Genomic DNA, 27,879 nt, shown 5'->3' on the forward strand with positions numbered 1-27,879 from the left:
CAGCTGTACCAGACAGAAAAGACAGAGCTCGAGATCTTTTAGCCTTCTGCTCCAAACGCCGCAGCAGCATCCTCGTGCTCTCCAAAGAAAACCGCGCGCGCGAGGTACTGCGGGGTGGGCAGGAGAGCAGAGCTCCGTGCTGCTTACTGAAGACGTGACGGAGCAAGTGAAGAAAGGGGTTCCTGGAGGTGATACGTAAAAGAAAAGAATAAGTCGTTACTGGTAACAAGCTCCGGTTCAAGCTCTGGGAACTACGCTGGGGTCACCTGGGGACAACCAATTAGCCCATGGGGTTACCTTAGGTCAAACTTCCTCTCTAGGGACCATGCTGGGGTCACTTGAGGTCAACCAATTAGCCCACGGCGTTACTTGAGGTCAAACTTCCTCTCTAGGGACCATGCTGGGGTCAACCAATTAGCCCACGGGGTTACCTGAGGTCAAACTCCCCGTTTAGGGACCACGCTGGGGTCACTTGAGGTCAACCAATTAGCCCATGGGGTTACTTGAGGTCAAATTCGTAACTTGGGACCACGCTGGGGTCACTTGAGGTCAAACCTCCTCTCTGGGGACCATGCTGGGGGGGGTCACCTGAGGTCAACCAATTAGCCCATGGGGTTACTTGAGGTCAACCAATTAACCCATGGGGTTACTTGAGGTCAAATTAATGCCTTGGGACCACGCTGGGGTCACTTGAGGTCAAACCCCCTCTCTAGGGACCACGCTGGGGGGGGTGTCACCTGAGGTCAACCAATTAGCCCATGGGGTTACGTGAGATCAAACCCCCTCTCTGGGGACCATGCTGGGGGGGTCACCTGAGGTCAACCAATTAGCCCACAGGGTTACTTGAGGTCAACCTCACTCTCTGAGGACCACGCTGGGGTCACTTGAGGTCAACCAATTAGCCCACGGGGTTACCTGAGGTCAAATTCATGCCTTGGGACCACGCTGGGGTCACTTGAGGTCAACCAATTAGCCCACGGGGTTACTTGAGGTCAAATTCATGCCTTGGGACCACGCTGGGGTCACTTGAGGTCAACCAATTAGCCCACGGGGTTACTTGAGGTCAAATTCATGCCTTGGGACCACGCTGGGGTCACTTGAGGTCAACCAATTAGCCCACGGGGTTACTTGAGGTCAAATTCACTCTCTGGGGACCACAATGGGGTCACTTGAGGTCAACCAATTAGTTATGGGGTTACTTCAGGTCAAATTCATGCCTTGGGACCAAGCTGGGGTCACCTGAGGTCAACCAATTCGCCCATGGGGTTACTTGAGGTCAAACCTCCTCTCTGGGGACCATGCTGGAGGTCACCTGAGGTCAACCAATTCGCCCATGGGGTTACTTGAGGTCAACCAATTAGCCCATGGGGCTACTTGAGGTCAAATTCATGCCTTGGGACCACGCTGGGGGTCACCTGAGGTCAATCAATTAGCCCACGGGCTTACTTGAGGTCAAACTCACTCTCTGAGGACCATGCTGGGGTCACTTGAGTTCAAATTCATGCCTTGGGACCAGGCTGGGGTCACCTGAGGTCAACCAATTAGCCCACAGGGTTACTTGAGGTCAACCAATTAGCCCACGGGGTTACTTGAGTTCAAATTCGTGCCTTGGGACCACGCTGGGGTCACCTGAGGGTTACCCACTGTCTCATTATTTAAACTTTTCATAACTATTCACGGCGGGGTTGCAGTACAGTCTTGCGTGCACCCAAGTGAGTTTGCCATCAGCACAGTCCTTTCAAACCCACCCCGTAATGATGTGTACGATTTTGGAGGTTTTCACCAGAACAATGCGGCGCTGCCCGCTGTAGTTTGTCTTCTGTTGCTTTCTCCCTAGGAATGCTGTTATTATTTATAGCGAGTTTTTTGTGATTTAATATTTCCATTCCTTTTAATGCAAGTAAATAAGGTTTCTTCTCTGCGTGGCGCTTTCATCCAGCCATTCAAAACTGTCAGCTAGAAGGTGTAGGATTTGTGACAAACTCTGTTTGCCTTAGACTTTCACCCTCAGCTCCCTGAACTACATTGCTGAACTTGATGAACATCGTTGCAGGAAAAAAACCCATCCATTTTGGGGGAAAGCAGACCAGTGCCAAGAACAATAAAAAATTCTCTATGTACTAGTATGAAGAATAAAAGAGTCAGGTTGAAAAAACTTTTCAATATGAAAGCTGTGAATTATGTGACACTTTTTCCCGCCTGAAACTGATTTTTAACTCTTACCGAAAGGTTGCCTCATCTGAAACCAAGGCCATTTTAACGGCCAAAGAAAGATGTATACAGAGAAGGCGGCAGGTTATGGCTCTCCGCATGGCTGAGCACCAACTCCTTATCTCTCAGGCTGCAATTGGAGACATCCAGGACTTCCTCAGTGGACAACTATGGATTTTTCCTCCACCGCCTTTCCGTAGCAAGATACTGCGTCTTACCCATACAGCTCAACATCGTGCATCAAACCTACGGAGTACATCAGAGGAAACCGTTGTACAATTAAAATTTCCGGCAGAGCTCTGTGAAGATGCTTGCTCAATAACCTGAGGCCAGTGGTTTCTGTTGCCCGTGTCCATGAAATATTTTTCATCAGAGAGTCCAACTGGAGGAGCTCTCTACCACTGGAGCTGCCTCACACCTCTCTCTAGGAGTTTCACTTGCTTGTAAACTTGGTAAACCTTAACCATTTGGGCTGAGGTTTTCCATGGCAGTATCTGCTGAAAATAGTTTTGAGAAAGCTTCAGCAACAGCAAAAATGGATCAAAAGCCTAGACCAGTGAAAAAAAGAGTAGTGTGGCCAAGTGAAAATTGCTACATTGGCTTAGCAGAGAAGTTCTAGTGCTTTCATTCTTCCAAGTGTCAAGTTTGGCAAATAAGTCGGTCACGCGTTAGGAATGTACATTTGCCATTCCTGTGAAACTCGTCAAGTTTGGCCAATGCTCACAGCTTTGGAAAATATCACCTTGCTCCACAGGCTTCTTTTTTTTCAGTTTGGCAGTGAAATTGTCCAAATATTCCTTTCACATTGGGTATGCTCCAGACCTTGGGTGAGGGATATAGCAGGACCATTGCAAAACACAGATGAGGAAAGTAATTTCCATGTAAAATTAGCAGACTCACAAGGAACAAGGCCAAATATAGCACCATCTGTGTGCTTCCAAAATTGTGTAATTCTAATCTCAAACATCCTGGGACTTCTCTTGCCTGTTGGATTCAGACTATTCTGAAGAAGTTTGAAAAGAGCCATAATATAATATGATTGTTGTTCCTCAAGTGATGGGACCTGTCACTGACTTTGCCAAACTGATGTGTAACTGAGCTCAATATTCATACTTCCCATGATTCCACACATAATTTTGCACAAACTCAAATCGTGTTCATATCATACCAGTAGCATACAAGAGATCTAGAAAAAAACCTACTGATAGAGTCATTTGTCCACATGGAGAAGGTAGGACAAATCGAAAGGCTGCAGGAAGAACTGTGTTCACCATCTGTATCAAACTACTTCAGTCAGGTATAATTTTAAGATTTTTATACATTTGCAAAATCAAATTTATTTCTTTTAAGAAAAGGCAGTGCTGTAGCCGTTCATTAGTGCAGGCAAAAATATATAATAACTAAACCCTGTGATTATTTTGGCCTCAATATTCATAGGCCAAGGTCACTTTGTTAAAATAATCAAGATTTTATTTTTTTTCCCCCAGACCAATCGTGCCAGGACGAATTTTGCTAGACAACACTGAAACAGATAGCACCTAAGTTATAATGGCTCCAGTGCATTCAGCCAAGAACTCAAGGGATCGGTAAAGTAGACAGAAAGGAAAAAGGCAGGAAATTAATGATGGAGCCCAAAGCACAGCTTCTCACCAGGACGCTTTCTGGAGTCTGCCAGTTGTTAATGCAGTTAACTTTAACGTAAATTGTCTGTGCTACTGGCGGAGGACACTGGACTCCACAGCTGTGGGTCACATTTGGTACTTTACAACTAAGAGTGAGTTTCTTCTGCGGCTGAAAGAATTCCAGAGAAGAATGTCCTAAAATACTGCACAGTGTCCCTGGACTGCTGAACCCATCCTGGTCTTTTGTTTATTTGTTTATTCATGGCGGTTTTAAAATAGTAAAGGGAGATTAAAAGAGTACAGAGTTTAAAGCCCAGTGAAATGGTTGCCTGTGCACCTGAAAAGCAAGCTGCTACAGGGAGTTGGTAGTGATTTTATTGTTACAAATTGCATTTGCAAGCATTGTTAGTACATTAAAACTGAAAGGCCTATGGGTTTAGTAGTGTAAATGAATCTTAGGTCAAGATATAACTATTATTAAGCTGCCTTGCTAGAAAGCATCATCGGTAATTGTCTTCTCCCTTGTATTTGCACTACTGCTGCTTATCCGTGTATATTTGTGATAGCACATACACACACCACACATACCAGTAGCTATATTATTGAAAGAGTTGTTAATAACAGGTGGTACTAAGATTTCCTCAGAAATAGGTTTTTCTATTGTAAAACGCTGGTTTTAATGCTTATAACTTCAGCAAAATATAATGTTCTTTCTGGGCTGACCTTTTTTTTTTTTTTTTTTTTTTTTTTTTTTTTTTTTTTTTTTTACACTGAAGGTTCCCTTACATTGAATTTATGAGGAGAACAGTCAGTCAAAAGGATCAGCTGTATCTTAGAACGAAACGGAGCACGGGAGTACGCTTTTTGCTCATGTTTGAAAAAAATTCCAGCAAAGGCTCTAATTCCTCTCATTTGGGTGACTGAGGCGATGTCAGAAATACGTTTTGGTGAATCCCACCACCACCCCTCCCAAGCTTGTTGAGGTACAAGTCCACGAGGAGACTTGGTCACAGACCGTCCTACAGCTTCACAGCTGAAAGCGTCCCCACCGCTGTGGGAGGTCGCCCACGGCTGCAGCGATCTGGGGAGAGAGACGAGAAGGAAAGATGAGCTGAGCCACTGCCGTGCTCTCTTTTAGAGTCTCTGTCCTGGGCCCCAGAGGAGGAAAGATGGGACCTGGAGGTGGGAGCAGCTGTCAGGGAGGAGAAAGAAATGCATCACCTGGGGAAAAACTCAGGGAAACTGAAGTGGGGACTGGGTGGTAGAAAGAAGGTGGGTCTGGAGACCGAGTTAAAACTGCCGTGGGCTGCCGGGGAAGCTGGAGCCGTGTGAGGGGAGCTGGGGTACCCGCTCGGCAACAAGAGTTAATAGTTTAGTGATAGCAGCCTGGCGCTGGGAGCTGAAAGCAAAGTGGGAGAGCTACAGGAAACACTGCGGCTCTTCTAACCGAATAATCGGAGCGCAGACCCCTTTTTTTCCCCTTCTGTATAAATGGCCAGAAACTGCCAGCAGGGAGCCAGGATCAGTGACCCCTCTCCTGTATCCTCTGGGGTGAAAACACTCCCCCCGGGGAGCAGTGTCGTTTATTCCTGAGGGGTGTCCAGAGCAGAAGGTGCCGAGGGGAGGGATGGCCCAGGCCCAGAGGCACCGGCTGCCGAAATCCCGGGCTCTGCAGAGCCGTACTCCCTGCGCCAGCCGCTCGACGGACCTCTGCCCTGCTGCCGCCTCTCACGCCGCCTGCTGCTGCCCGAAACCTTCACACGGTGTTTTCAATTCTAAGTCAAGGGAAAAAATCATTTTATCATTGAACAGAGAGCATGCAAGCCTTTATAACCCCTGACGGCACTCTGTGCCCTCCACTGATTCCAGCCGGGCTGGCTGCGGTACCACGATCAACTGCTGTGGCTTGGCTCTTTTCAGAAGCAAAATAACCCTGGTGACTGTGATTCCCCAGGCTCTTTGATAGCAACTTTGGGTCTTAGATATTTCAGACTTTTTGTTGGGTATTAATGATGGTACATGTTAACTTGCAGAACGAAGAAATGAGGGGTGATTTACTCACTAGACCTGCAAAGCAGGGCTGGTGGCAGATACAAAAGACCATTTCGACAGATACAGCTGCCTTTCAAAGTTACTGTAACACACAGAAATAGATGTGGGGTAATTACTTTCTGTCCTGTACTAAAGACCTATTTCAGATTTATAGTCCCCTAATACAACACTGCCTGCCTCCTTGCTCTCTTCTCACTAATTTCCACTCATAATATCTCATAAGTTTGCCAGTTTACTGGTTTTGCATGCATAAACGAACACACACACATTCAAACCAAAGACATTGCACAGTAATGGGTAAACAGGACAAAGCTGCTATTTATTACTTTTTTTTGGTGCATAAATTTTGCATTGCTTCTAGTTTTTTGCAAAACTTGAAACATTAGTGTTTTAAGTCAAGCATTCTCTTAAATTTTGAATCAGAGCTCTTGTTCTTACAGTAAAGACATAACTGGTTTCCCTTGTTTTTATGTATTTAGTCTGAAGCTGCTTATTCTTAAGAGAGTGCACAATAAAGCACAAAAAGATTTTAGCTATTTCACAGAATAATCACATCTAGCTCACTTGGTATTTTAGCTAGTACTCAGTTAACTTGTCCAATCATCAATCACAGAGATTATGTACTAGAAATGAGGCCATAGAAATTTGAAAAATGCAGATGGCATCATTTATAAAACACCTATACTTCTTTTTATTCTAATATCCCTTCAACGGACAGGACTGATAAAAACTATTACATAGTCCAAGCAGCTTTCAGAATGGGAGCTCTGGGGGATTTCACCTGATGACTGAGGGCTATGCTGTACTTCAAAGAGATGTAAAGGGCCAGGTTTGGGTTTGGGGTTTTTTTCCCTCTGGATATAGGTAGCAAGTACAAAATGCTCATAATAAAAGCAAATCAGAAACTACATAGTTACAACATTTTTCAATAGTTGCAAAGTCTGCAAATTTCCAGCCGCTACTATTCCTCTCCCCTTTGGCCGGGGCGAGTTAGAGACTGTCCAAGAAACACAACGCACATATCCAAATATAAGCTATCCACATAGACCATCTTTCATACTCTATCCTGTGTTTCAAAGAAGCTGTAGTATGATTGACAAGCTGTTGAATTTCACAACATGTTCACAAAACGAAAAAAGTGCAATCCTTGAGGAGAGAGATATAATCTCACCTCATTAAATTCCTTTTTGAGACCACTCCGTGGCCTGCTACTCACTGCTCCAGTGTGTTTAACTCAATATACGTCCTTTCACACATTTGAAAGATGGGGAAAAAATAAAAAAGGAATGTTTTCCTTTTTCTCTATTAAAAGTTATGAAATTAAAATAATTTTAGGTATGCTCTGTGAACTGCCAAGAGTATCCTTTGAAAGACAGATTTAAGCTTCACTGCTGGTGCGGGTAAATAACCACGTGAAAACTAAAGGAACATTTTAAATTTCAACTTTTCCTTCCTAGTCTTTCTTGCTAATAAATATTTTCCTAATCTTCTTTATATAAAACAGGGAGTAAAGGAATCTTAGTATTTCAAGGAATATACCAACAGATTTTTTTCCCCACATTGGGAAATAAATATATGCACTTGGAATTTAACTGCAACTCCAGGCGCCCCAGGCTTCCCCGACTACACGGACTGTAGAGTCCTCTTGTTCAAATTCCCAATTCCTACTGTGCTTGCTAGAAGTTCCACCTAATACGGGATGCCCCTGCTGCAGCCAACGGACACGGGCCATGGTGTTGGGTTTTGGGGTGGTTTTGGCTTTTGTTGCAAACACCTGCTTTGCCACAGCACTGCAAAACAGCGCACGCTCAGCATACCCGTCTGGGACCGTCCTTGATTTCGGTATAACAAACCTGCCGACCCTTACAGCTGACCTGTGGAGAACATTCAAGGAACAACGACCCGTTTGGTCTTCTTCCCAGCCAGACCCCCTGCAGTGGAGGCCGTCAGCTGGCCTCGCATCTCCAACTCTATGGAGCCGAGAGAGACAAAAGCTAAATTCAAAATATTTCTGTAAGTAACCTGCAAGAGCAAGCTTTTCTCCGTGTAAAAACCATCAATGATGTGAATCCTGCTAATGTACTGGGAATTTATCCTTTCCTAGACTGCAGTGTATCTAGGAGTCAACACCGCCTGCTGACTGAAGAGAGGTTTAATCTTTACAGCACCACTATGATGTGGAAATTGCAAATTTCAAGGAAACTGAACTGTCCACTGATACTCTCCAGGCAGCTACTAAAACTGAGAAATGGTTAAAGTAAAGCAGCTTCTTAGGCTTTTTTTTTTTTTTTTATTTATGTTTAGCTACTTTTTATTAAAAAAAAAAAGAAACAAAAAACCCCCAAACAACAAAAAACAACCAAAGACAGAAGGTGGTAAATATAGTTAAATCCTGCCTGGCAAGGCTACAAACTCTGTCCTTAAAGTTCCAGTTCTCTCACATGAATTCAATTCCAGTGACAAGTGCAGCCAGCATCCTTAGTGGTTTGGGTTTGTTTCTCTTTTTAAAGGTGCAGGCTGGTACACAAATGCTTATAAATCCTACCTCATGTTTCAGAGAAGAAAGGCTCCAAGTTCCCAGCCCTTCGCTGGCATCTTGATGCAGCCAAGAGCTTAGTCTTTGAGCTGCTGCAGGAGTAACCTTTCCCCCTTGACATTTGCCAACGTACTCTGCAATGACACTGTGTAAATATGCCAAAAGCTGGAAAAGCATTGTGTACAGCTCCAAGTATTACTAATCTTGGGAAATGTACAGAACGCAGCAGCAGTTGGTATCTGGGAGGAAAAAAAATCCAGTGCAGCTTGTAAAGTTATTGCTATTAAAAACATGCCCTCACTTCATGTCTTAAAATCTTCCTTTTAATTTGAAACTTTTAATAGTTTGTCTGAGCTCAGATTTTTACCTATTCTGGACAGCAGTAAGAAAACCTGTTCACATATGTACACATGCATTTGTATAGTGATGTATCTACCATCAACACGGAAAACATACGGTTCCTTCTCTCTCTCCCCCCCACCCCGCACTCAATTTATTTGATGTTTCTAGACCACTAATCATCTACAGTGCTTTCCAATGGGCACTCTGTAGTCTTTCCTGATATGTGGTGCCCCAGAATGATACACGCTACAGAAGCCTTACTCCATCAAATGGAGCAGAAGGACTACTTCATCTCTGCTGCACGTTAGACTTCTCTTTGGACTCAGCTGAAAGCAACGTCTGCCTCGATCCTAAACCAGCCTGCCAGCACAGGCTCGCATTCAGCCCACCCAACCCGGGTGATTACTTCCCTACCTTGCACTCGAGCAGCTGCTGAGCTGCAGTCTCCTACAGAAAACCTTGAGGCAATGACTGAGGATGCTGAAGAAATATGAAGGAAGCGGACTGCAGAGAGTGGCTTGGCTCACATGCTTTTACTACACTGCTGTTAGAGACTGAGTATTAGGCTAGATGAACTAGTCACCCGACCCAGTCAAGAATTTTTCATGGTTTTACCATTTCTCCTACTTGTCAAAGTCATTTACAGTCGTAACCCTGGTCCTTCAACACACTTCCAGTCAACCCCTGGATGGTGTCATCTGCAAATTTAATGTGGCTATTCTTTTCCATCATAGTCACTTATGAAAATAAGGAACAGTATTGCATAAAGCACAGACCTTCGCAAAGCCTATCTTGATATAGCATTCTGTCTTGATGGTAAACCATTACAGCTACTCTTTGACTATTTTTTAAAGATGACACATTTCCTTAGCACATTCATGAAAATATCATGTGCAACAGGGTCAAATGCTTTATGTTAAGAATATGAATGTGACCACTTTGTTTAATACTAAATATGCTAAAGAAAATTATGAAAAACAATCGAAGAACAAACTTGCATACTTAGTGCACAAGCCAAACCACTGTCTTTACTGCACTGCATAAATCTTTCATAATATTAGAAAGGCATAATCTCCGTGAACAGAAAGAACCGGAAAAAAAATTTAAAGCCATGACTAAACTAAAGTGATTCATTTGCAGCAATAAAGCTGTACAAAATGGGGAGAAACTTGCAGCTTTTACATACCAGCTCAAGGCTGTATGCATAATAAATGTTTTTACTATTAGCAAAGAGGAAATTGGCTGGCAATCATACTGCCTTTCTGCAGTTGACTATCAGATGATTACTTATACCAGGTGCATATAGTAAGCTGCAGAGAGTAGTTTATATGGCAACTTCCTCATCATATTAGCACAGAATTTCCTACAGCCTTTTTAATCTTTATGCTTTACATATTAGTAAGTGTGGCTTTTTTTTCAGAGAAAACTTAGAGTTTAATTCAAATATATTGGTGACAGTTTTAATCCTTCTAGTAGCTGCAATAGATCTGAGGTCTGATTTCTAACACTTATGTCTGCCATACGCATGAACTACTTTTAAACAACTCATATTTGTATGAAAAACGGTGAAGAACTTCGTCTCCTGACTGGTCCCAGAGACCATCACAGCCAGGTAAGTACAACAGTAGTAGGAGAGAGGCAAGCAATAGGTCTACATTGAAATAAGCAGTATTTATAAAGATATCCTTCTTCTCAGCCCCAGGCGAAAATGTTATCTGCTGTCCAATATTTACAATTTGACAAATTATCAGGTCCATAATTCTTTGGAAAAGAGACAGAAAAGCATATATCATAAACCAAAAAAAAGATCCTGTAATGTGAAGATATTTAAGTTCTTCCACTTACTTAACAATATTTTTAAAAAAATCTGCATGAAAGTCTTAGAAAATTGTGTGCCCCACAGGGCATGTTATTCTCTAATATACCAAATGTCGTGGTTTAACCCCAGCCAGCAACCAAGCACCACGCAGCCGCTCACTCACTCCCCCCCATCCAGTGGGATGGGGGAGGAAATCGGGAAAAAAAAAGCAAAACTCCTGGGTTGGGATAAGAACGGTTTAATAGAACAGAAGAGAAGAAACTAATAATGATAACACTAATAAAATGACAACAGTAGTAATAAAAGGATTGGAATGTACAAATGATGCGCAGGGCAATAGCTCACCACCCGCCGACCGACACCCCGCCAGTCCCCGAGCGGCGATTCCCTGCCCCCCCCCCACTTCCCAGTTCCTAAACTAGATGGGACGTGCCATGGTATGGAATACACCGTTGGCCAGTTTGGGTCAGGTGCCCTGGCTGTGTCCTGTGCCAACTTCTTGTGCCCTGGCTGGGCATGAGAAGCTGAAAAATCCTTGACTTTAGTCTAAAGACTACTGAGCAACAACTGAAAACATCCGTGTTATCAACATTCTTCGCATGCTGAACTCAAAACATAGCACCGTACCAGCTACTAGGAAGACAGTTAGCTCTATCCCAGCTGAAACCAGGACACCAAACAACAGGAACTTTATTCCCATTTTTCTCCACAAAACCCCTTCAGCCTGAAAATCTATCAAGAAGCTGCACTGAACAGGGACTGTGGTCTTTCCCAGTATTTCCTGATGGTAATTGATCCCACTCATGTTCTTCATTATTTTATCATGTCAGCATAGCATGTTTTTTCCCACTGTGTAACCAACAGTTAATATAGTTTCCATTGTACTACAGTAGAAATCTAAGAACATAGGCTCTGAAAGCTGAAGGGGGAAGAAAGATAGGAATGAGCCATTAGTTCCTGGGCAGCCTTAGGTCTCACTTGCACAGCACAGTTGCAGTTGCCAAATTAAAAACCTTTATGTTTACAAATATAGTTGAAGAATTCATAAGGGATAAAAATAAAGGTATGCCAGAATTATTTTGTATCTTCATTGATCATTTACATTATGAGTAATAAAACCCCAGATCTATGTGCTTTTCAAAATAGGAGGAATGAAATACTTTTGAAAGAATTAATGAGTCACTGCCTCTTTCAATTTTGGAACAATAATTTGGGGGGGTGGGGGAAGGGAAAAAAAATTTCCCATTTCTTGGTCATACCAGGTTAGTCATAAAAAGCCACCTACATTAGAGTTTGCACAAAATGAGAAGATGACCTTTGCCCAGTTCCTGCAGATGGTGTGCATGCATCGACAAACACTTGGAATTATTCAGCATTTACTATGCAGGTAGGGACTGTGCTGGTCAAAACTTTCTATACTGAAGTCATGTGGGAAAAAGTCTAGACATCATAGATTAACTTCGTCTAAAATTATTTTGTCCACAACGTGTGTTTCAATATTTGTTGAAGGCCAAGTGTATTTTTGCTGTACTGTGAATTATATATGGCAGCCTAACTCGTGGGGGCAGCTCTTATTAATTATCACTACAGGATAAATTCAAATGAGCAAACTCTTTTAGTAAAAAACAACTTTTAACTTCTTCCCCTGAAAATTATCATGTCTCAGGACCTAGTAGAAAAACTGAAAGCACCATTGATGCTGTTAACATCCTGATTCAAACTTCAGTGGAGCTGGATATATATCCAATATCACATCGTCACATTTCAAAGGACAATCATCATCTGAAACGTTTAACCTTAGGTTAAAACCTTAACCAAACCTAGCGTTAAAAATATTAAGTAGCAGGAGGTGCGCTGCTGAATTGTCTTCTCCGCCACCCAGTGGGAAAATATCATTGTGAAATTATTTAATAATTTTTCCCCCTCACATCCTGTTGTTGGGATGCCAGCGTCTTGGAAAATGTGCCTCAGCAAATGCAATGCAATGCAGTGAGAGGCTGGATACTGGAAAGCACCTGGTGTACTCAGTGTCTCCCACAAGCTTCCTCTACCACACACAAAATCTGAGTTACAGAGAGACTGCATCAGGTGGTAAATGACTCCTGTGACATTTGTTGGGGAGAACACAAGTAAACAGGAGGGGAAAAAAGAGTACTTTCGAGACATCAGAGCTGCAGAAGTAGAAGATGGCTCTTTTGCTGCTCTTTTGTAAGTACCTTGTAGGCTGGGCTGAAACGAGCCTCGGTATACACAAATAGTGGACTTCTTTGCATACTACTTGGATAGGATCTGGCAGTGTTTTTAAAAGGCAGCTCTTGACATATTGCCATAGAACTATTTATAGTCCCTTCCATCGTGCAGTGAAAATCTGACCTACTCTTCTTTTCAGGTTTGACACACGCCCGACATCTAGTTTTTTTAATCAGAAATTATGATGAAAAAACATCATAAAAGCAACATGAAAAGCAAATAACCACTTGCAAAAAAAAAAAAGAAAAAAAAAAAGGAAAAAAAAGCCACAGCTGTGACAATGTCAGCAGTGAAGGTTAACCTCTAACTACAGCAGTCTGGTAAGCTTGTTCTTACAGTTGTTGAACCAGCATGCAGGGCTGGCATTCCATATCATGGTCTGTAACACTATACTGCTGGGATATGATTAGCTACTTAAGGCCATGTAATTTGCAGGGTGTAACTCCACTGACCAGAAGGAATTGAATTCTAAACCTACCCCGATACACAATGAGAAACAGGTCTTAAACAGCTAGCAAGCAAACTCACATGCATTATAACTGCAGCCTTTTTGGCAACTGAAACCTGAGAAAAGCTGGGAGAAGCTGTCCATCACAGCAAGCCAGGTCTTCTCTGAGAATACGAAGAAAAGCAGGATAACACTATTAAACAGAGCCAAAGTTAATGCAGGCCCTTATTTAGTGTAACTTTTATAAACCTATTTCTTCAGATCTACCATGGAAAACAGAATTTGCAAAAGCATTGCTCAAAGAATAAAACATCTCTTTGGTGTACATTTTGCCTGGACGGCTCCACTGGACAAGAGCAGTAGCAGAGGGGAGAACTGGCCTCCAAAACAGGCATTGTATTTAGATGCTGAGTGTAAGCACTGTGTAAACGTGTGGTTGTGAAGGCAAATCACAGTCAGTTAGACTTCATAATGGGGGAAAAAAAAGTAGCATTACATCTGAAAATACCGAAATCTCAGTTATTGACACCTTTGCTAATAAACATAACCAGAGATCTAGCCTAATTTGCCTGGGCATTAATTAAAGCAATGTTCGATTTACATTGATCCCGTCAAAGGCTACAAACCATCTTGCTAGCTTCCACAGCATCTTCATTTTTCCAAATAAAAATTCTTACTACCTGAGAAATCAAGTCTAGTCTCCCTGAATGAGGTTTGCATCTTCACCATGTTCATTCTGGGACCGTGCCCAACCTTCCAAAATAGTAAACAGTGTAGTTTATTCTTGCCAAAGCTAAAGTAGATATGAACTTTTATATCACTAGAGGAAAAAAGTTCCATTCTGAACTATGAAGGGTCTGTTACACGATCCACTGAAATGAATACAAATATTACTCGTCACTTAAAGTTTTAAGCCAAATATGAAAGGCTGAATCTTAAGAACTGACTTTAGGAGAATGGGTGCTAGGAGCTAAGGGATATTTGACCTCCAGAAGTTGGGAAAGATAACTGGCCCCTTCGGTTGTCCCTAAAGTGCCAAACAAAGCTCCGATGCAGGAGATGCCTAGGGCCACATATTTTCCCATTTCTCATCTTTCACAGGAAAAAAAAACCCCGAAACAAATAAAAAACACTCAAAAAAAGGAGCATAAACCAATTGTGGATTTACCTTTTGCTGAACTCTGAGGAAACTGATACCTGGATCTGAGTTTCACACCGTCAGCCTGCCTCTAGTTTCTTTTTTCTAAAGTAATATCCTGTTTCAACGGATACCGTCTTAAGTCTGAATACAGATCCACAACCTTCTGCAACAGCAGATCTCACAGGAACACTGTCAAGAGCAAGAGCAGAAATCTTGCAAGTTTCCACACATTTCATGCTCACAGTCTGAAAGGTTGCCAAAGAAATTATGATCTTGCATCATGACAAACCTTGTGGGTTTATAATTATTCACTCAAACGGGTAAGTGATTTGTAGTGGGTAAATGTTACGCTGTCAGTTGCACAAAATGCTTCACGACCAAAAGACAGTTAACTACTGCAGTAAGTATGGGACGCAGAGCAAACACAACCTGAACTTCAGCACTAGACAGCCCTGTGCTACACAGTTACTTTTTAACAGAAGGCCATGGAAAGGGATTTTTTTTTTTTAATTTCAGTTACAGCTCCCTTGCAATTCTAAATAATCTTCCTAAAAATAAAAATTTAAATCATTTAAACAGCGCACACACTTGCATTGTCACATAGACCACCGCTGGTCCGCAAGGCTCATTTTTGAGACCTACTAACCCTTTCTGGATAGAAAAAGCTTTTAGGAAAGTAAACACAGGCCAACCACTTGAACTCCTCTGAGGTCGAGAGCTTAGAAGAGGGAAAGGGTAACCACGGGCTCCTGTCGTGCCTGCACAGCCTGACACTGAGCACCAAGAGCAGTTGCCATTGCTCCGGCTGGGTAGACCTGGTCCTCACACAGGGACCTCTAGCCAGGACTGTCAGTGGCAGACCCCCTGCATTTGAAACAAGCATGACAGATGTGGTTTTAATTCCTACCTGGTAAAAATAAATCTTCTCGCATTTCTGCTCTGGCTTCCTCAGAGAAGCATCGTTTTTTCAGCCACTCAGCTTCATATTCGCTTGCGTGTTCATCGGGCCATGTAATAGAGATCTTCCGACATAAAACAAAAGATAAGTTTAGAGCAAAAAAAAATAATCAAAACCCACCACCTAGAACAACCAAAAAACCCTTTTGAAATTGCAGAAATTGTAATATTTAGGTCAATAATATCACAGTTAAGCTTTCTCTGGAGCACAATGGCTTGTTTAAGAAATGAAAACCCAACCTGAACATCATCCAGATTCTGACACCTTTTATCAATGGCCATTTTCACATGAACCCATGACCTAATTTGCTGTTTTGTGTGGGCTGCTTTCATTGTGGGAGCTGCACTTAGCAGAAAGAGGAGAATCACAGAAGCTGGCACATACCAGTGGGTAGAGTGCTTCACCATAGCTCAAAAGAGAGCAGAAATATCTTCCAAAACACTGCCAGCTTGTTAAAAAAAGAAAAAGGACAAGAAAGGCAGGCAAAAAAGAAATGCTAGGAGAAAAATCCCTCTCCTCACTTGGAAAAGTCTTCCCTCTTTCAAATAAATTTTTAAAAGGTGTTGGGTTTTTTAATTCCTGAAAAAAAGCACGGAAAGAAAGCATATGGCTTTGTTTGTCATGAACTGGAAGAGCTCAGTGCAGCACACACCGTCAGCTGAATTCTCAAGGCTACTGAGCAAGCATCGATTCCCATTTCACATAATTCCGCTCGTTCACGTGATGGTAAAATCCCAGTATCAGTTTAGGATTAGTGCTGTGCTTTAATCGGCTCCTGAGTAAAAGTGGAAGCAGACAATCCCTCTGCTATCGTAATACATCTGCCTATTCAAAGCATGAATTTAGACGCCATGAATTTTGGTAACAAACAATCAACTCGGGAGCCCAGAGTTCCTCAGTACAGACCCTTACCGTGCGGCCGAGCCATGCTCCCGCACAGGTCAGCCTCTGCAAACTCACCCTGCAGCGAGGCTGCCCCAGCTGCTACAGAGTTGACTGCTGCGTCTTTAACGTGTTTAAAACACCTTTCAGTGTAAAATGAAGGAAAAGAGTTTGCATATCAAAGGAACCACGTACTGCTTTTAATTAAACCTATAAAATCTAAATGATACATTAGGTTTTTACATGGCAGGAAAGATTAAAATTATAGGGAGGGCAGTTCCTGTCCTCTCTTGCCCAACAGCTCCCTCTTTTACATGAACAAATGTTAATGTAGATAGGTAGATATGGAAATAGATACAGACACTAGGCCAACTCCGAGTACTGGGTTCGGCTTTGGTTTGAGCGCTTGCTCTAGGATGAAGTCTTTTGCACATTGGAAATTAGCTAATAAACTGATATTTTTGTTATGGACTAAGGTCATCATCACTTTGCCATTTGTTTTTCTGATTTTCAAGCCATTTGCTTATAGAATATAGAGGGGAAAAAAGCGTAAGTGGAATTAAATGTGTGGGGAATGCCTGTATTTCCTTTTCAACACCTGGTGATGAAGAAACATATAGCAGAATTTTAAAAAGCACACTTACATTCTAAAAACCGCAGCCTGGGTTTCTGTGGCCTCTGCATAACACCTCTAAGTGAAGTTTCCTATAAAGACGGGAAGATCCGAGTTCCCCAAATTGTGATTATTCCTAAACGCTTTGCAAATACACGATAGGGTCTGCGGACAAACGAACTGCCATTAAAGTATAACCTGGGACTGCCTCTAATTTACAGATTAACAAGCATCGTCAGACAAGTTTCACGGGAGGGCAAATGCAGGTCTGCTTCAAGTACCTTTTTTCTGTCTGCCAGAGTGACCTCCTTCACCACGATGTTCACGTCCAGCTCCTCGAAGACCAGCCTGCGCGCCCCGGCCGAGCGGAGGAAGCAGCGGGGACACTGGCAGTTGTCCCTCAGCCAGACGCAGGGGTAGCGGCTCTCGCTCCCGTCCTCCCACTCCACGCGGACGAAATGACCTGCATCCAGAGCTTCCACCTTCTGTATCCCCGGGGTCATGCTGAGCGGCCGGGCGGCGCGGACCCCCGGAGCAGCGTCCCGCCAGTGATGCCGAGCGGTCCCGGCCAGCGGGCTCCTGCCCTTTGGCAGGCAGCAAGCCCTCCCTCCGGGGACTTTGGCCCTCGGCAGGACGTTAGCCACCGCCCGCCACATGTGGGTTCTTTACCGAGATCCTCGGAGGGAGAACGCCTTCGTGGAGTTCCTAAAAGACCGTGAAGAGCAGTTTATTACTGAAGGAGTCCGTGCAGCAAGAAGTCCGTTTTAAGGTGATTCTCCCCTCCCTGCCTGCTACCTAGACCTTTAGGAACGTTCATGACCTGTCGCTCACATTTTTTGAGGCGCGGGGGGTGTACTCAGATCCATCTATTCAAAAATCCCTTAGTTTAGCAGGGCTTCAATTTGATTTGTCATCTTGGCCGTCTTTTGTTTCTGCAGTCAGTTCAACACGTACCACACAAATAGTCTCTTTTTAAAAGACAACTCGAGAGGAGTTCCTCAAATCAAAAGTAGGAGCTACGACTGACCATGATCAAAAACTAAAGCTTCGAAGTACACGTACCTTAATTCCTGCTGCGGACACTATGGAAGAGAGAACGTAGAATCCACCTCCCTGCAAGGAAAAGCTTTGTAAACATGACTTGAACTACAGCAAGAGAGATCTGCAAGAGCTCCTTTCTCCTTTCACAGCCGGACTGCTTTCTATAGATATACTCTTTTATTTAAAGCTAGTTGCATACTGTACTACAGAAAGATGATACATCCAAATCTTAAATTAGAAAAGAAGTTCTGGTCTAAAGTTTTTCTCATTCAGAAAAATACTTGACCTCCCCCTGAAATGATAAATCATTACATGTATTTTTAATAGAGTGTTTAACCATTTCAAATATTGCATATTTATTCAGTATCTTTTTTTGTTGTTTTTGTTCTTAAGCTCCCAGGGCAAAATATTGATGCCCTGCCAGGACCAAAGTCTCCCCAGTTGTCTTTGCACAGGAAAACCCTCATTGTTTTCAGTATTTTGACTCACCGAGACCTAATGAAGCTGTCAGAAGGTTTTTTAAATTTTTTTCCTTTGCTACAAGTTAAAACTAAAGTTGTACAGGACCCTTGGGTTTCCTTTGGTTTTTCTTTCATTTGATTGAATAGAGCAAATCAGAATATTGATTTCTACTTTCTCTTGTTGGCACACAATAATTACCAACCCTCACTTGCAATGCAGTCCAAGCCACAGCAGGTTTCGTGTGTACAGACTTAAACCTCTTTTATATCCAGACTGAATATCTTTCCTTTTATATATATATACACACATACACAAACATACATATGTAAATATATATTTGTGTATTTCCACCTTAATTCCAAAGCATTATTCAAGTAACTGAATTTTCAAGTACACAATTTTCTCATCTTACTTAGGTGGCTTATCAGATAATTTAAGTATTATTCACATGCTTAGTGTTTAATCTAAGCAAAGGCTCTTCTTCCTTTAACTTTAGCATGGAAGTTATAACTACCTGGACATTGTATACAAACTTACTATAAATATTTTTCTTCAAAATGGCAAAAAAAGGGACAGGAAAAAATATTTAGGTGTCTCTCAGGGAAAATTCATCACCAAGTCTGAAGTCCTACGTGAAGCTTGCCAGATTCAAAGGGCTGCTAGGCACCTATTTTACCATTCAATTAAGAAATCTCAACATGCTTCTAAGAGACTCCTCACAACACTAGTGGTAATAGAAAACCACGTCAGAATTTTCTTTTATGGCCGGAAACTGAGGTGAACTCACTGTCTTCCTATCACAGATATTGCTTAACTGGTATTTGTTCATCTGGTAATGGATAACTGAGCCACACAAAATGCAGGGCAAGCAGAACATCTTCTAAATCTGTGACAGTAAGTTTTGTAAATGCTTTGGAACAAAAGATCAACCTAAAAAAACGCAGATGCAACCAATTCTGCCAGACACAATTTCTAGATAAAAAAAAAAAGAATTATAAAACTTCTGGAAGCTACTGAGGCGAGTTTCATGTCTTTTATGTTACAACGGCAAAGGCTGTGAGCCAAATGGGAACTTTCACCTTTGCTTGCATGCGAGAGGCCTGTACAGCAGGGTTCACCTCGCCCAACTTCGGACATGTACCACAGGGACCTACACCTGAACATCATCCGCACCATCCCCAGCACTCCTAACAGCCACTTCTGGATCACAACTCAGCTGACCTTGTCAGAAACCTGCTTTAGAGTGAGAGGAACTGAGCTCTTCTTTCTCTGCACTGACTACAAAAAGTGCCTCAGTAACTAGCTCCAACACGAACGTTACACCGTCAGTGTTTACATTCAGCAAGGCTACTTCTCATGGCATTCACTTTATCACGAACTGACGCTTCTGTTTACAGACCACCATTGCTACGCACAATTCACTAAACGCGGTACTGCTGGGAGAATCACGGATGGTGGCAGCCCTCAAGTCTACTACCAGACAGAGAAAGCCTACACTGCTGTCAGTGGTACCCGTTCCACGAGACTTCAGGCTTTGGTGTCATCAGTCAAACCTATTGTTCATCACAAAGTACTCCCTTGAAATACTCCTAGTCCTAATAGCCAGAAGCTGAAAGAGCCACTGCATCCCGCAGAGAGAGGGGAGGATCCCCCCCACAGGCTGCAGCAGCAGCCTTCAATACATTTAGGGTAGGAAACAATTCCACTGGATGCTTTGCCATATTAATAAAAATCATTGTATGTGGCTTTTTTAATATGCAGATCTACTTTGCCTATGGTTACTCTGCCCCAAGACTCCAGACATATTCAGCTCTTTCATTTCTGTCTACTGAATTAAATGAACTTGTACCTGCAAAACACCACTGTTAATGGTGGTTTGCATTAAACTTCTCTTTCTGTCTTTGCTGTAAAGCAATTGTTCAGGTTAGCCACGTACCGAGAGAAATCTTGTAACAATAAAAAGGCTGTTTAATGTTTTCCCTGAGTTAGTCATATCATGGTGTCATTATGAAAATGAAAACCCAGATGACAGCGATTAAAAATATCTGCTACAGCATGTCCTCTGGATGTTTTTCTTCTTAGATACACAAATTAAATAGATCTGCCAGTCTAGTTTTTGTTCTAGTTTTGTTTACACACAGCATCCCAGCAGAAACTTCCCCCTTCAGAAGGATTTTTTCCAATTTGCATCAGTGGAGTGGTACAGTATCCTGGGTCAAGTTCTCCACAGAGGCCACGCAGCACGTCTTCACCGGGCTCCTCCAGTAAGGCGTTTCACACCAACTGGGGATTTGTCCTTACTTCTGCTAGAGTCCTCAACCTTCCCAGCTGGGACCTGTGTGCCTGGCGAGTGTCAGGCACGTTGAGCCCCCTCTTCCTCACCTGCACCGTGCAAGACCTGGCTGTCCAGCTGCAGGTCACAGACGCAGCACCCAGCCACTCTCACCATCCCAGGGACCACCAGCCTCCTGCGCTCCAAACCAGCAAGGGGGAAGAGGGTAACCAGCTGGAGCTCCTGCTGGAACAACAAAGGCAGCTCGGGGCTGGCATTCCTCCTTCCTGGAGCAACGGATGACAGAACACATAGAGCTGGGACAAAATGCTCCTCACGTAGCACCACCAAGTCCCTAGCTGCCACGTGGACAAGAAACCCCTGTCTGATGGCTCTGCCGGTTTCCAGCATGCTCTAGGGAAAGGACAGGTGTCCATGGACTGGGTGGATTTGTCTGGAAACTGTGTGTTATTCTTGATTTCTAATTAAATGATTTTTCTTTATGTTGAACATGTATAGGATATTAAGGTGAGGCTGCATATGGCAGTGAAGAACTCGAACTGTTCCAGAAAATCCTGCAATTGCACACTTAAAAGTACCGCACAGAAGCTAACTACTACCTTCCCACTCGACGACGAAGAAAACGTTCTCCCCCCTTTACTAGTGAGTATATCTATAGATGGCGTAACTGGGCAAAATGACGATTTCCATTCCTGTTCATTTGCACAACTATAACTACTGGGTTATACTGCCTTTTTCCCAAAACCTTTATGTTAAGACACAATACTAAATGCTAGAGAAATACAACTTTATGTCTCAAAAACCCTCGAGTCCAAGACAGCTGAGCTGCCGGTAAAGAAGAGCAAATCCAATGCCTGGTGCTAATGGTGGCAGGCCACTGCAGAAAACACATCTCCTATTCTAGGAGGCTACTGAAGATGCTTAATGGAATTAATCACAAAACATGGATTTTCTTATCTTATTCAGTGTAGTTTTTCAATTCTTGACAGTTGTTTAGAGGTCTGCCTTGTTATTGCTTCCCTTCCCCCCCCCCCCCCCCCCCCCCATTTTTACATAGAAGTAGGATGCTAATCTCAAATTAATGGAAGCTAAATTACCAACAAGCTTTCCAGGAGTTTTTGTTCTCTTGCCCCCTCAAAATATTCAGACAGACACTTATCACCGTGCTGCTATTTTACACTTGAAATTGCATTCTGTAATAAACTATGAGCAGACCTCACTGGTTCACCCCAAGTTAGCATGCTCATAACCACGGTCAAATCAAAGAGCAACTGATTATGCAAAGCAAATTCTCTGCATCACAGCTCTCTGCATTTCTTCTCTCTGAACTACTGTTACCTGCATAAACCTGGAAGACACCACATGTAACTCTGCTCTCAGTTCTCAGACCTCAGATTTGTGTAGTTTAAAACAAATGCTACCAATAGCTCCTATGAGTCGCACCATCCCACGTGAACATCGTCCCAGGCTCAGGCTCATGGATTTTCTCTCCGCCTCGGCATTATTCACCCGTAATCCTCAGCAGCATGACGAGGGTCAGCCTGGATGCTGACAGGTGATTACAATTTAAGGTGATCCCCATCACCTGGAGGCTGTGCTTTCAGTCTTCCCCAGCTCTCCAGTTAAAAGGTAATACTCAACTATTCTCTTTCTCAAAAATCTGTCTCCTTCAGTTTCCTCTGGCCTCACCCCACTAGACATCATCCAGACTCCCCCGTTTGCTGACATCAGCAGCACGTTCGTTAGCTTTACCTGCAGAGCTACTTAAAATTTAATTCTGGTTAATGGTACTTTAAGGCAGCTGAGTGACTTTGGGTAAGGTAGGCTCTCCTCACACAAGGTTAAGAAGCTACAGAGAAAAGAAGGGTATAATTTTGCGTCATAACCAAGTTTTAGCTACGCCTTAAAAACGGCGTGCTGCATCAGAAGCCGACCAATGCCACCAGCTCCGCGTAGGATGTAACAGAATTCAACGCTGCTGCCAGCTGCGCTGGTACCGCGGATGCACGAAAACTTAGACAAGAGCCCGCACTGGCCTCACTTTGAACGGAGATTTTGTAAGTTGTAAGCACTGCCCGAGTCAGAAATTAATGCAAACTTCAGAAACAGAATAACCCTAAATAAATACAGCGCCTTTGACTGCAAAGCTGAACGATACCATCTCGTGTACAAGTGTACCAGCGGGTCTCTGCCGGAAAGCGCTTGCCCGATGCCGTCACCTCGGCGTAGAACAGAAATAAAATCAGCCGCCGTGTACCGCGAAGGGCACAAGCCCTGCACGCCCACATCCCTTCGTGACCTGTGGGTGAAGGACCGGGAAGAGACCCTGCCTGCAGGATCCCCGTTCGGGAGTCCGCCTGCCCTCCCGCTCCGCCTTTCAGTCGTCTCAATTAGCCTCATTAGAGTAAACGACGAGGCAGCTCATTCGCGCGGGCACCTTCTAGAGAGGAGACGCCACGCAAACGCCCATACGACCCGCTTCCCCCGGAGAAGCCCGGCGGTCCCGCCGCCCTGCCCACGCTCCCGAGTGGGGCCGGCAAAGACGATACGGCCGATGGCGCTGCCGGCCCCAAACCGCCTCACGGCCCCCGGCACCCCCCCTCCCCTCCTCCGCTGCTCCCCGGGGGCCGCGCTCCCGCCCTCCGGCCCGGCTCCCCTTCCTTACCCGCCCGCTGCCACCGCGGAGTCCCTGGTTCCCCCCCGCCCCGCCCCGGCCCCTCACGGCGGGGCTGGCCCCGGCCCGGCCCGGCCCGGCTCGGCTCGGCTCGGCGGGGCCGGGGAGGCCCAGCCCCGGGGAGGACCCCGCCGCCGCCGCGGCCTGCCGGCTGGCAGCAGCCCACGCACCCACCCACCCGCCTGTGGTGTCTGTCAGGGAATTCGGCCCCGGGATCTCCTTCAGGCTAAGAGGGGGTGTGTGTGTGTGGGGGGAATCTGTCATGAATTATTTAGTCCCCCGCGAAACGCACCGGGGAGAGCCGGGCTCGGTTCCTTCCTCGCTGCCACCGTGCCGGCCTCGCGCTTGGCTGAGGGATGGATTTTAAGGCGGCGTTTGGCCTTGGTCTGAAGATGGAGGGGTGGAAGAAGCCATCGTTTCCCGTGGCGGCTGCTTCTCCCCTGTGTGTAACAAACACTTCCCAGCCGCTTCACGCTCCCAGTTTTTGGGGAGGAGAGAGATCAGACCAAGAACCCTCTCCGGACCACAGCAAGGACCCAGGAGGACACAGACCGCCCCGACTATCCTCACGACGTGCGATGAGCCGCGTGCGCTTACCACGGAAGCAGAGAGAGAAAGAAAGAATTAAAAAGAAACACAAACCAAACTGGGTTCTTTATATGCCAGATGTAGCCGACAGTAAACATCACCGTATACAAAACATGGCCTTTGCAGGCAAGATTCAGTGGGACTATGGCCAAGCACAGCCAATGTTGTGGCATAAAACATCCCCGCTGTTTCAGAAGGAGCAGCCCTTGTGGGTGTCCTCCAAGCTAATGGTGCAGATGTGGATCACAAATAGTGTGGCCAGCAGGAGCAGGGCAGCGATCGTGTGAGGCCGCGCCTCGAGTCCTGTGTTCAGTTTTGGGCCCCTCACTACAAGACAGACATTGAGGTGCTGGAGCGCGTCCAGAGAAGGGCAACCAAGTTGGTGAAGGGTCTAGAGCACAAGTCCTATGAGGAGCGGCTGAAGGAACTGGGGTTGTTCAGCCTGGAGAAAAGGAGGCTGAGGGGAGACCTGCTCGCTCTCTACAACTGCCTGAAAGGAGGGTGTACTGAGGTGGGTGCTGGGCTCTTCTACCAACTAACTAGTGATAGGATGAGAGGAAATGGCCTCAAGTTGCGCCAGGGGAGGTTTAGATTGGATATTAGGAAAAATTTCTTCACTGAAAGAGCTGTCAAGCATTGGAACAGGCTGCCCAGGGAAGTGATCGAGTCACCATCCCTGGAGGTATTTGAAAGACGTGTAGATGTGGCACTTAGGGACATAGTTTAGTGGTGGACTGGGCAGTGCTAGGTGTACAGTTGGACTCGATCTTAGAGGTCTTTTCCAACCTAAATGATTCTATGAGATGATTTTACTGTCAAACAAATCTCGTGAGCGGTAAGCTTCAGGAAGACGAGCTTCCTGGGAATAAGTTTAAAAACAGCATTAACATACGCTCATTATTTAGTGCCTGATACCTTCTGGCCGGCAAATATGTTGACGCTGCATTTATCTGAACGGTGTGTTTCTCATGGTTGAAGGGATGGAGGTTCTAACAGACAGAAACATGGCTTGTGTAGCTGAAGGCAACGGTGGGATGTAGCACCTACCGGTTCTTGGCTGGAGCAGCCCATGTTGGTCTTCAAGTTTTCAGCTTGTACTGGACTGGAATCCCCACCTTCTTCAGTATGCATAATCTGGAGGCATGACTGACATCAAAAAGAGCTGAACTAAAAAGGAAAAGGACAACCTTTATTTTCCTCCTGATGGGAAGCGTTTCCCCAGCTGTGCAAGAGGCACCTGCTCCACCGGACACTCAGTGGCCATACTGTGGTCTGCAAAGCACCCGGAAAAGTCCTGGCATCTCAGTACAACCAATAAAGGGGAAAACCTTCAACATAAATGTTGCCTAAGCAGCACTTTTCAGAGACAGTAAAGCATTCACAAAAATGAAATGTTGGCTAGTTGGATGGAAACGAGTACATGCAGAAGTGAAAATATTCAGTGACTGTTTAGAGACTGTCTAAGCATTTTGGCAGTTAAAAAGGGCTAAGGCTGAGTCTGTGACTTGTAGGAAATTAAATATTTTTGTTGGTAGTTGTCATTCAACATCTTCAATAAAAAACGATCTTCACGTGCCAAAACAGTGCTGTAATACATGGAGTGGGATGCATTACTTTCTTTTAAGGGAAGACTGGTAGGAATTAGCTGCTTTCTAATTAGGTCCCAAATCCATTTTCCACCTTTCTTTCACATCCTTGCCTTGGTTTTTTTCCGCCATTTTCTCTATGTAACACACATATTCATGGTTGTCATGGCTGTCTTCCTGTTTGGTTTTTTTTTTATAAGTAACCAATGTATACCTCCCCCCTCCACTTAAATATGTTATTTGAAACCAGGAGCTTAAAAACTCTAAATTATTTTCAAGGTTTGATAGATTGGATGTCTGGCAGATAATTAGGTTCACTTCATATGTACTGTTTACAAAATATATACTGTTTACAAATTGCTTTACTTATTTATTCCAGAGTTTTAATTACCCTTCATAAAAAAAAAAAATAAAAAAAAATCTGTACCTGCAGATATTATATAAAGAGTACATACCTTATTCCTTGTGTCAATTGCTAATCTGCAAGTAGTAGCTCTTAGGAAAGGGCAGTGTGAACATTCTGACTATGCTGAATGTAGATTGTTGCTTGAGAAGCCACAATTTTTAAATTTCCTGACTCTTATGCTGTTGGCCTTGCAACCTATTACATTAACACTAGGTTTCTCAAGTATTTTTGCTTCTTTGTTTTCTTTTAGAACCAGTGCACACCCTATTAAATGCATACTGGCTAAAAGAAAGCATTTATATTGTATACATTTATAATTAATTTCTTATTTTTACTAATTAAAAGGAGAATCAAGTGAATCAATTTTTTTCATGTGGAAAAACGAATCAAGTTGTGTCTAAATAGTGTATTTAGAGATTTTTAATGAGTGAAATCTGTTAGTAACATAAACTAAATATATAAACATACATACAAATCCCCATCAGGCTGAAAAAAAAAAGAACCAGAAGAAATTTTGTTTAGACCTTAGGAAGAAAAGCTGTACATAGACCAAGAACGGAGATTTTTTTTTTAAGCCAAAAGGGAACATTTTGAAGTATTATAAGCATAATAGGGAGGGAGCGAGAATTGAAACGGTCGTTAAGTCTCATTCTGTAACAAGAACACTCCAAGGTGTTTGCAAGACCGGGTCTCTATTTTTGTAATGAGTGTTACAGAATACGCAAGTGGAAAAGTATCCTATCCGAGTGGAAATAAAAACAAACTGCCTTCAAGATGACATAACTCAGCAAAACATGAATCATTAGTGTTGTGCTTGTATTTGCTGAGTATCTATAAACGAAAGAATTTTAAAAGAGGCATGGCAGAAGTGCTATATAATACAAATCTGGACCTTATTTATTTTACGGTACATTGACGTGCCTTTTTACTGTCATCGTTTACATCAACATCGTTTTGCTGAATCCTGTAGGGCAGGATCAGTTCACAGATTCCCTCTGGGCTTCACGCTGTCACTGTCATTCGTACGGGGAAGTACGATGCCATGGGGGTTATGCTGTAGGTTTCCACGTGACTACTCGTCTATGCAGTAAGTAAGTTATTGCCAAATAAATTGAAGGTTGGCAGCAATTAGTAGGTAAAGGCATTGCAAAATTTAAGGTCACAGGCTAACATGCAAAGAGCATAAGAAGCAGAACATCCTTAGGAGGCAAACTCTGATGTTTGTCCAATAAATCTGTTACCCTGACATGACAGTAAAAGGCTACGAACTAGACCAGTATTCCCAGTGGAGTCAGACATACCAACAATAACAATGTTTTCCTGGTCCTGTGAGCTTCGGCTCTGCACACGTGCTGAGGACGTACAAGTAGCAACTCAGAGCAGTCCTGAGACATCTGTGTGGCAGGGCAGACTGAAACGTAGCTTAGAAATGTGGAGGAATTAATATGAAATGCAGTAAGACTGTGTAAGTAAATAAATACCACGCAGCCTACATATGGTTGTGGAACCAGACGCAATGGAAAGGTGATTAGGATCGCAGCTACATACCAGTATATATGTAGCGCAGGGGGATGCCTGGCTTTTTGAAAACCCTAATTGCCCCAGAAATATAAATGTTAGAAACAAAAACTGGGCCTGGTTGCAAATTAGCTTCTAGGGTAAATGAGCACAGGGTGAACTTCAGTTCATTCTTGATGTACACAGTCAGAGTTATTCCTCTGCACTCATATTGGGGAAAAAAACCCGAGCATGGTTTACCTCTTGTTCATTGACTCGTTTTTGTTTATTTTTTCCTAGGGTTACTCTTCTGAAATTAGAGGTTATGCAAGATATTATTTAAAATTACAAACCTAATAGCATCCCGACTTGTGTGCTGACCCAGTTATGAACTAGCTTGTGTTTTGTTGTGCCTCTGTTAAGAGTCCAGAGCTAATAAGTATATTACTTTGTAAAAA

At 43.7% G+C, this 27,879-nt stretch overlaps 1 protein-coding gene across 1 annotated transcript in view; it reads right to left on the reverse strand.

Annotated features, from left to right (window-relative positions):
* Positions 1-17,574, reverse strand: part of BBOX1 (gamma-butyrobetaine hydroxylase 1) — a 36,496-nt gene extending 18,922 nt beyond the window's left edge. Inside the window, exons 1-2 of the mRNA XM_049820917.1 lie at positions 17,156-17,574; positions 15,329-15,443 (exon numbers count right to left, since the gene is read on the reverse strand). Coding sequence (XP_049676874.1) covers positions 15,329-15,443; positions 17,156-17,530 — 490 coding nt within the window. The 5' untranslated portion in view covers positions 17,531-17,574. The remainder of the gene's footprint in view (positions 1-15,328; positions 15,444-17,155) is intronic.
* Between the last annotated feature and the right edge of the window lie 10,305 nt (positions 17,575-27,879).

Source organism: Accipiter gentilis, chromosome 17 (assembly GCF_929443795.1).
Source record: "Accipiter gentilis chromosome 17, bAccGen1.1, whole genome shotgun sequence".
Taxonomy (NCBI): domain Eukaryota; kingdom Metazoa; phylum Chordata; class Aves; order Accipitriformes; family Accipitridae; genus Astur; species Astur gentilis.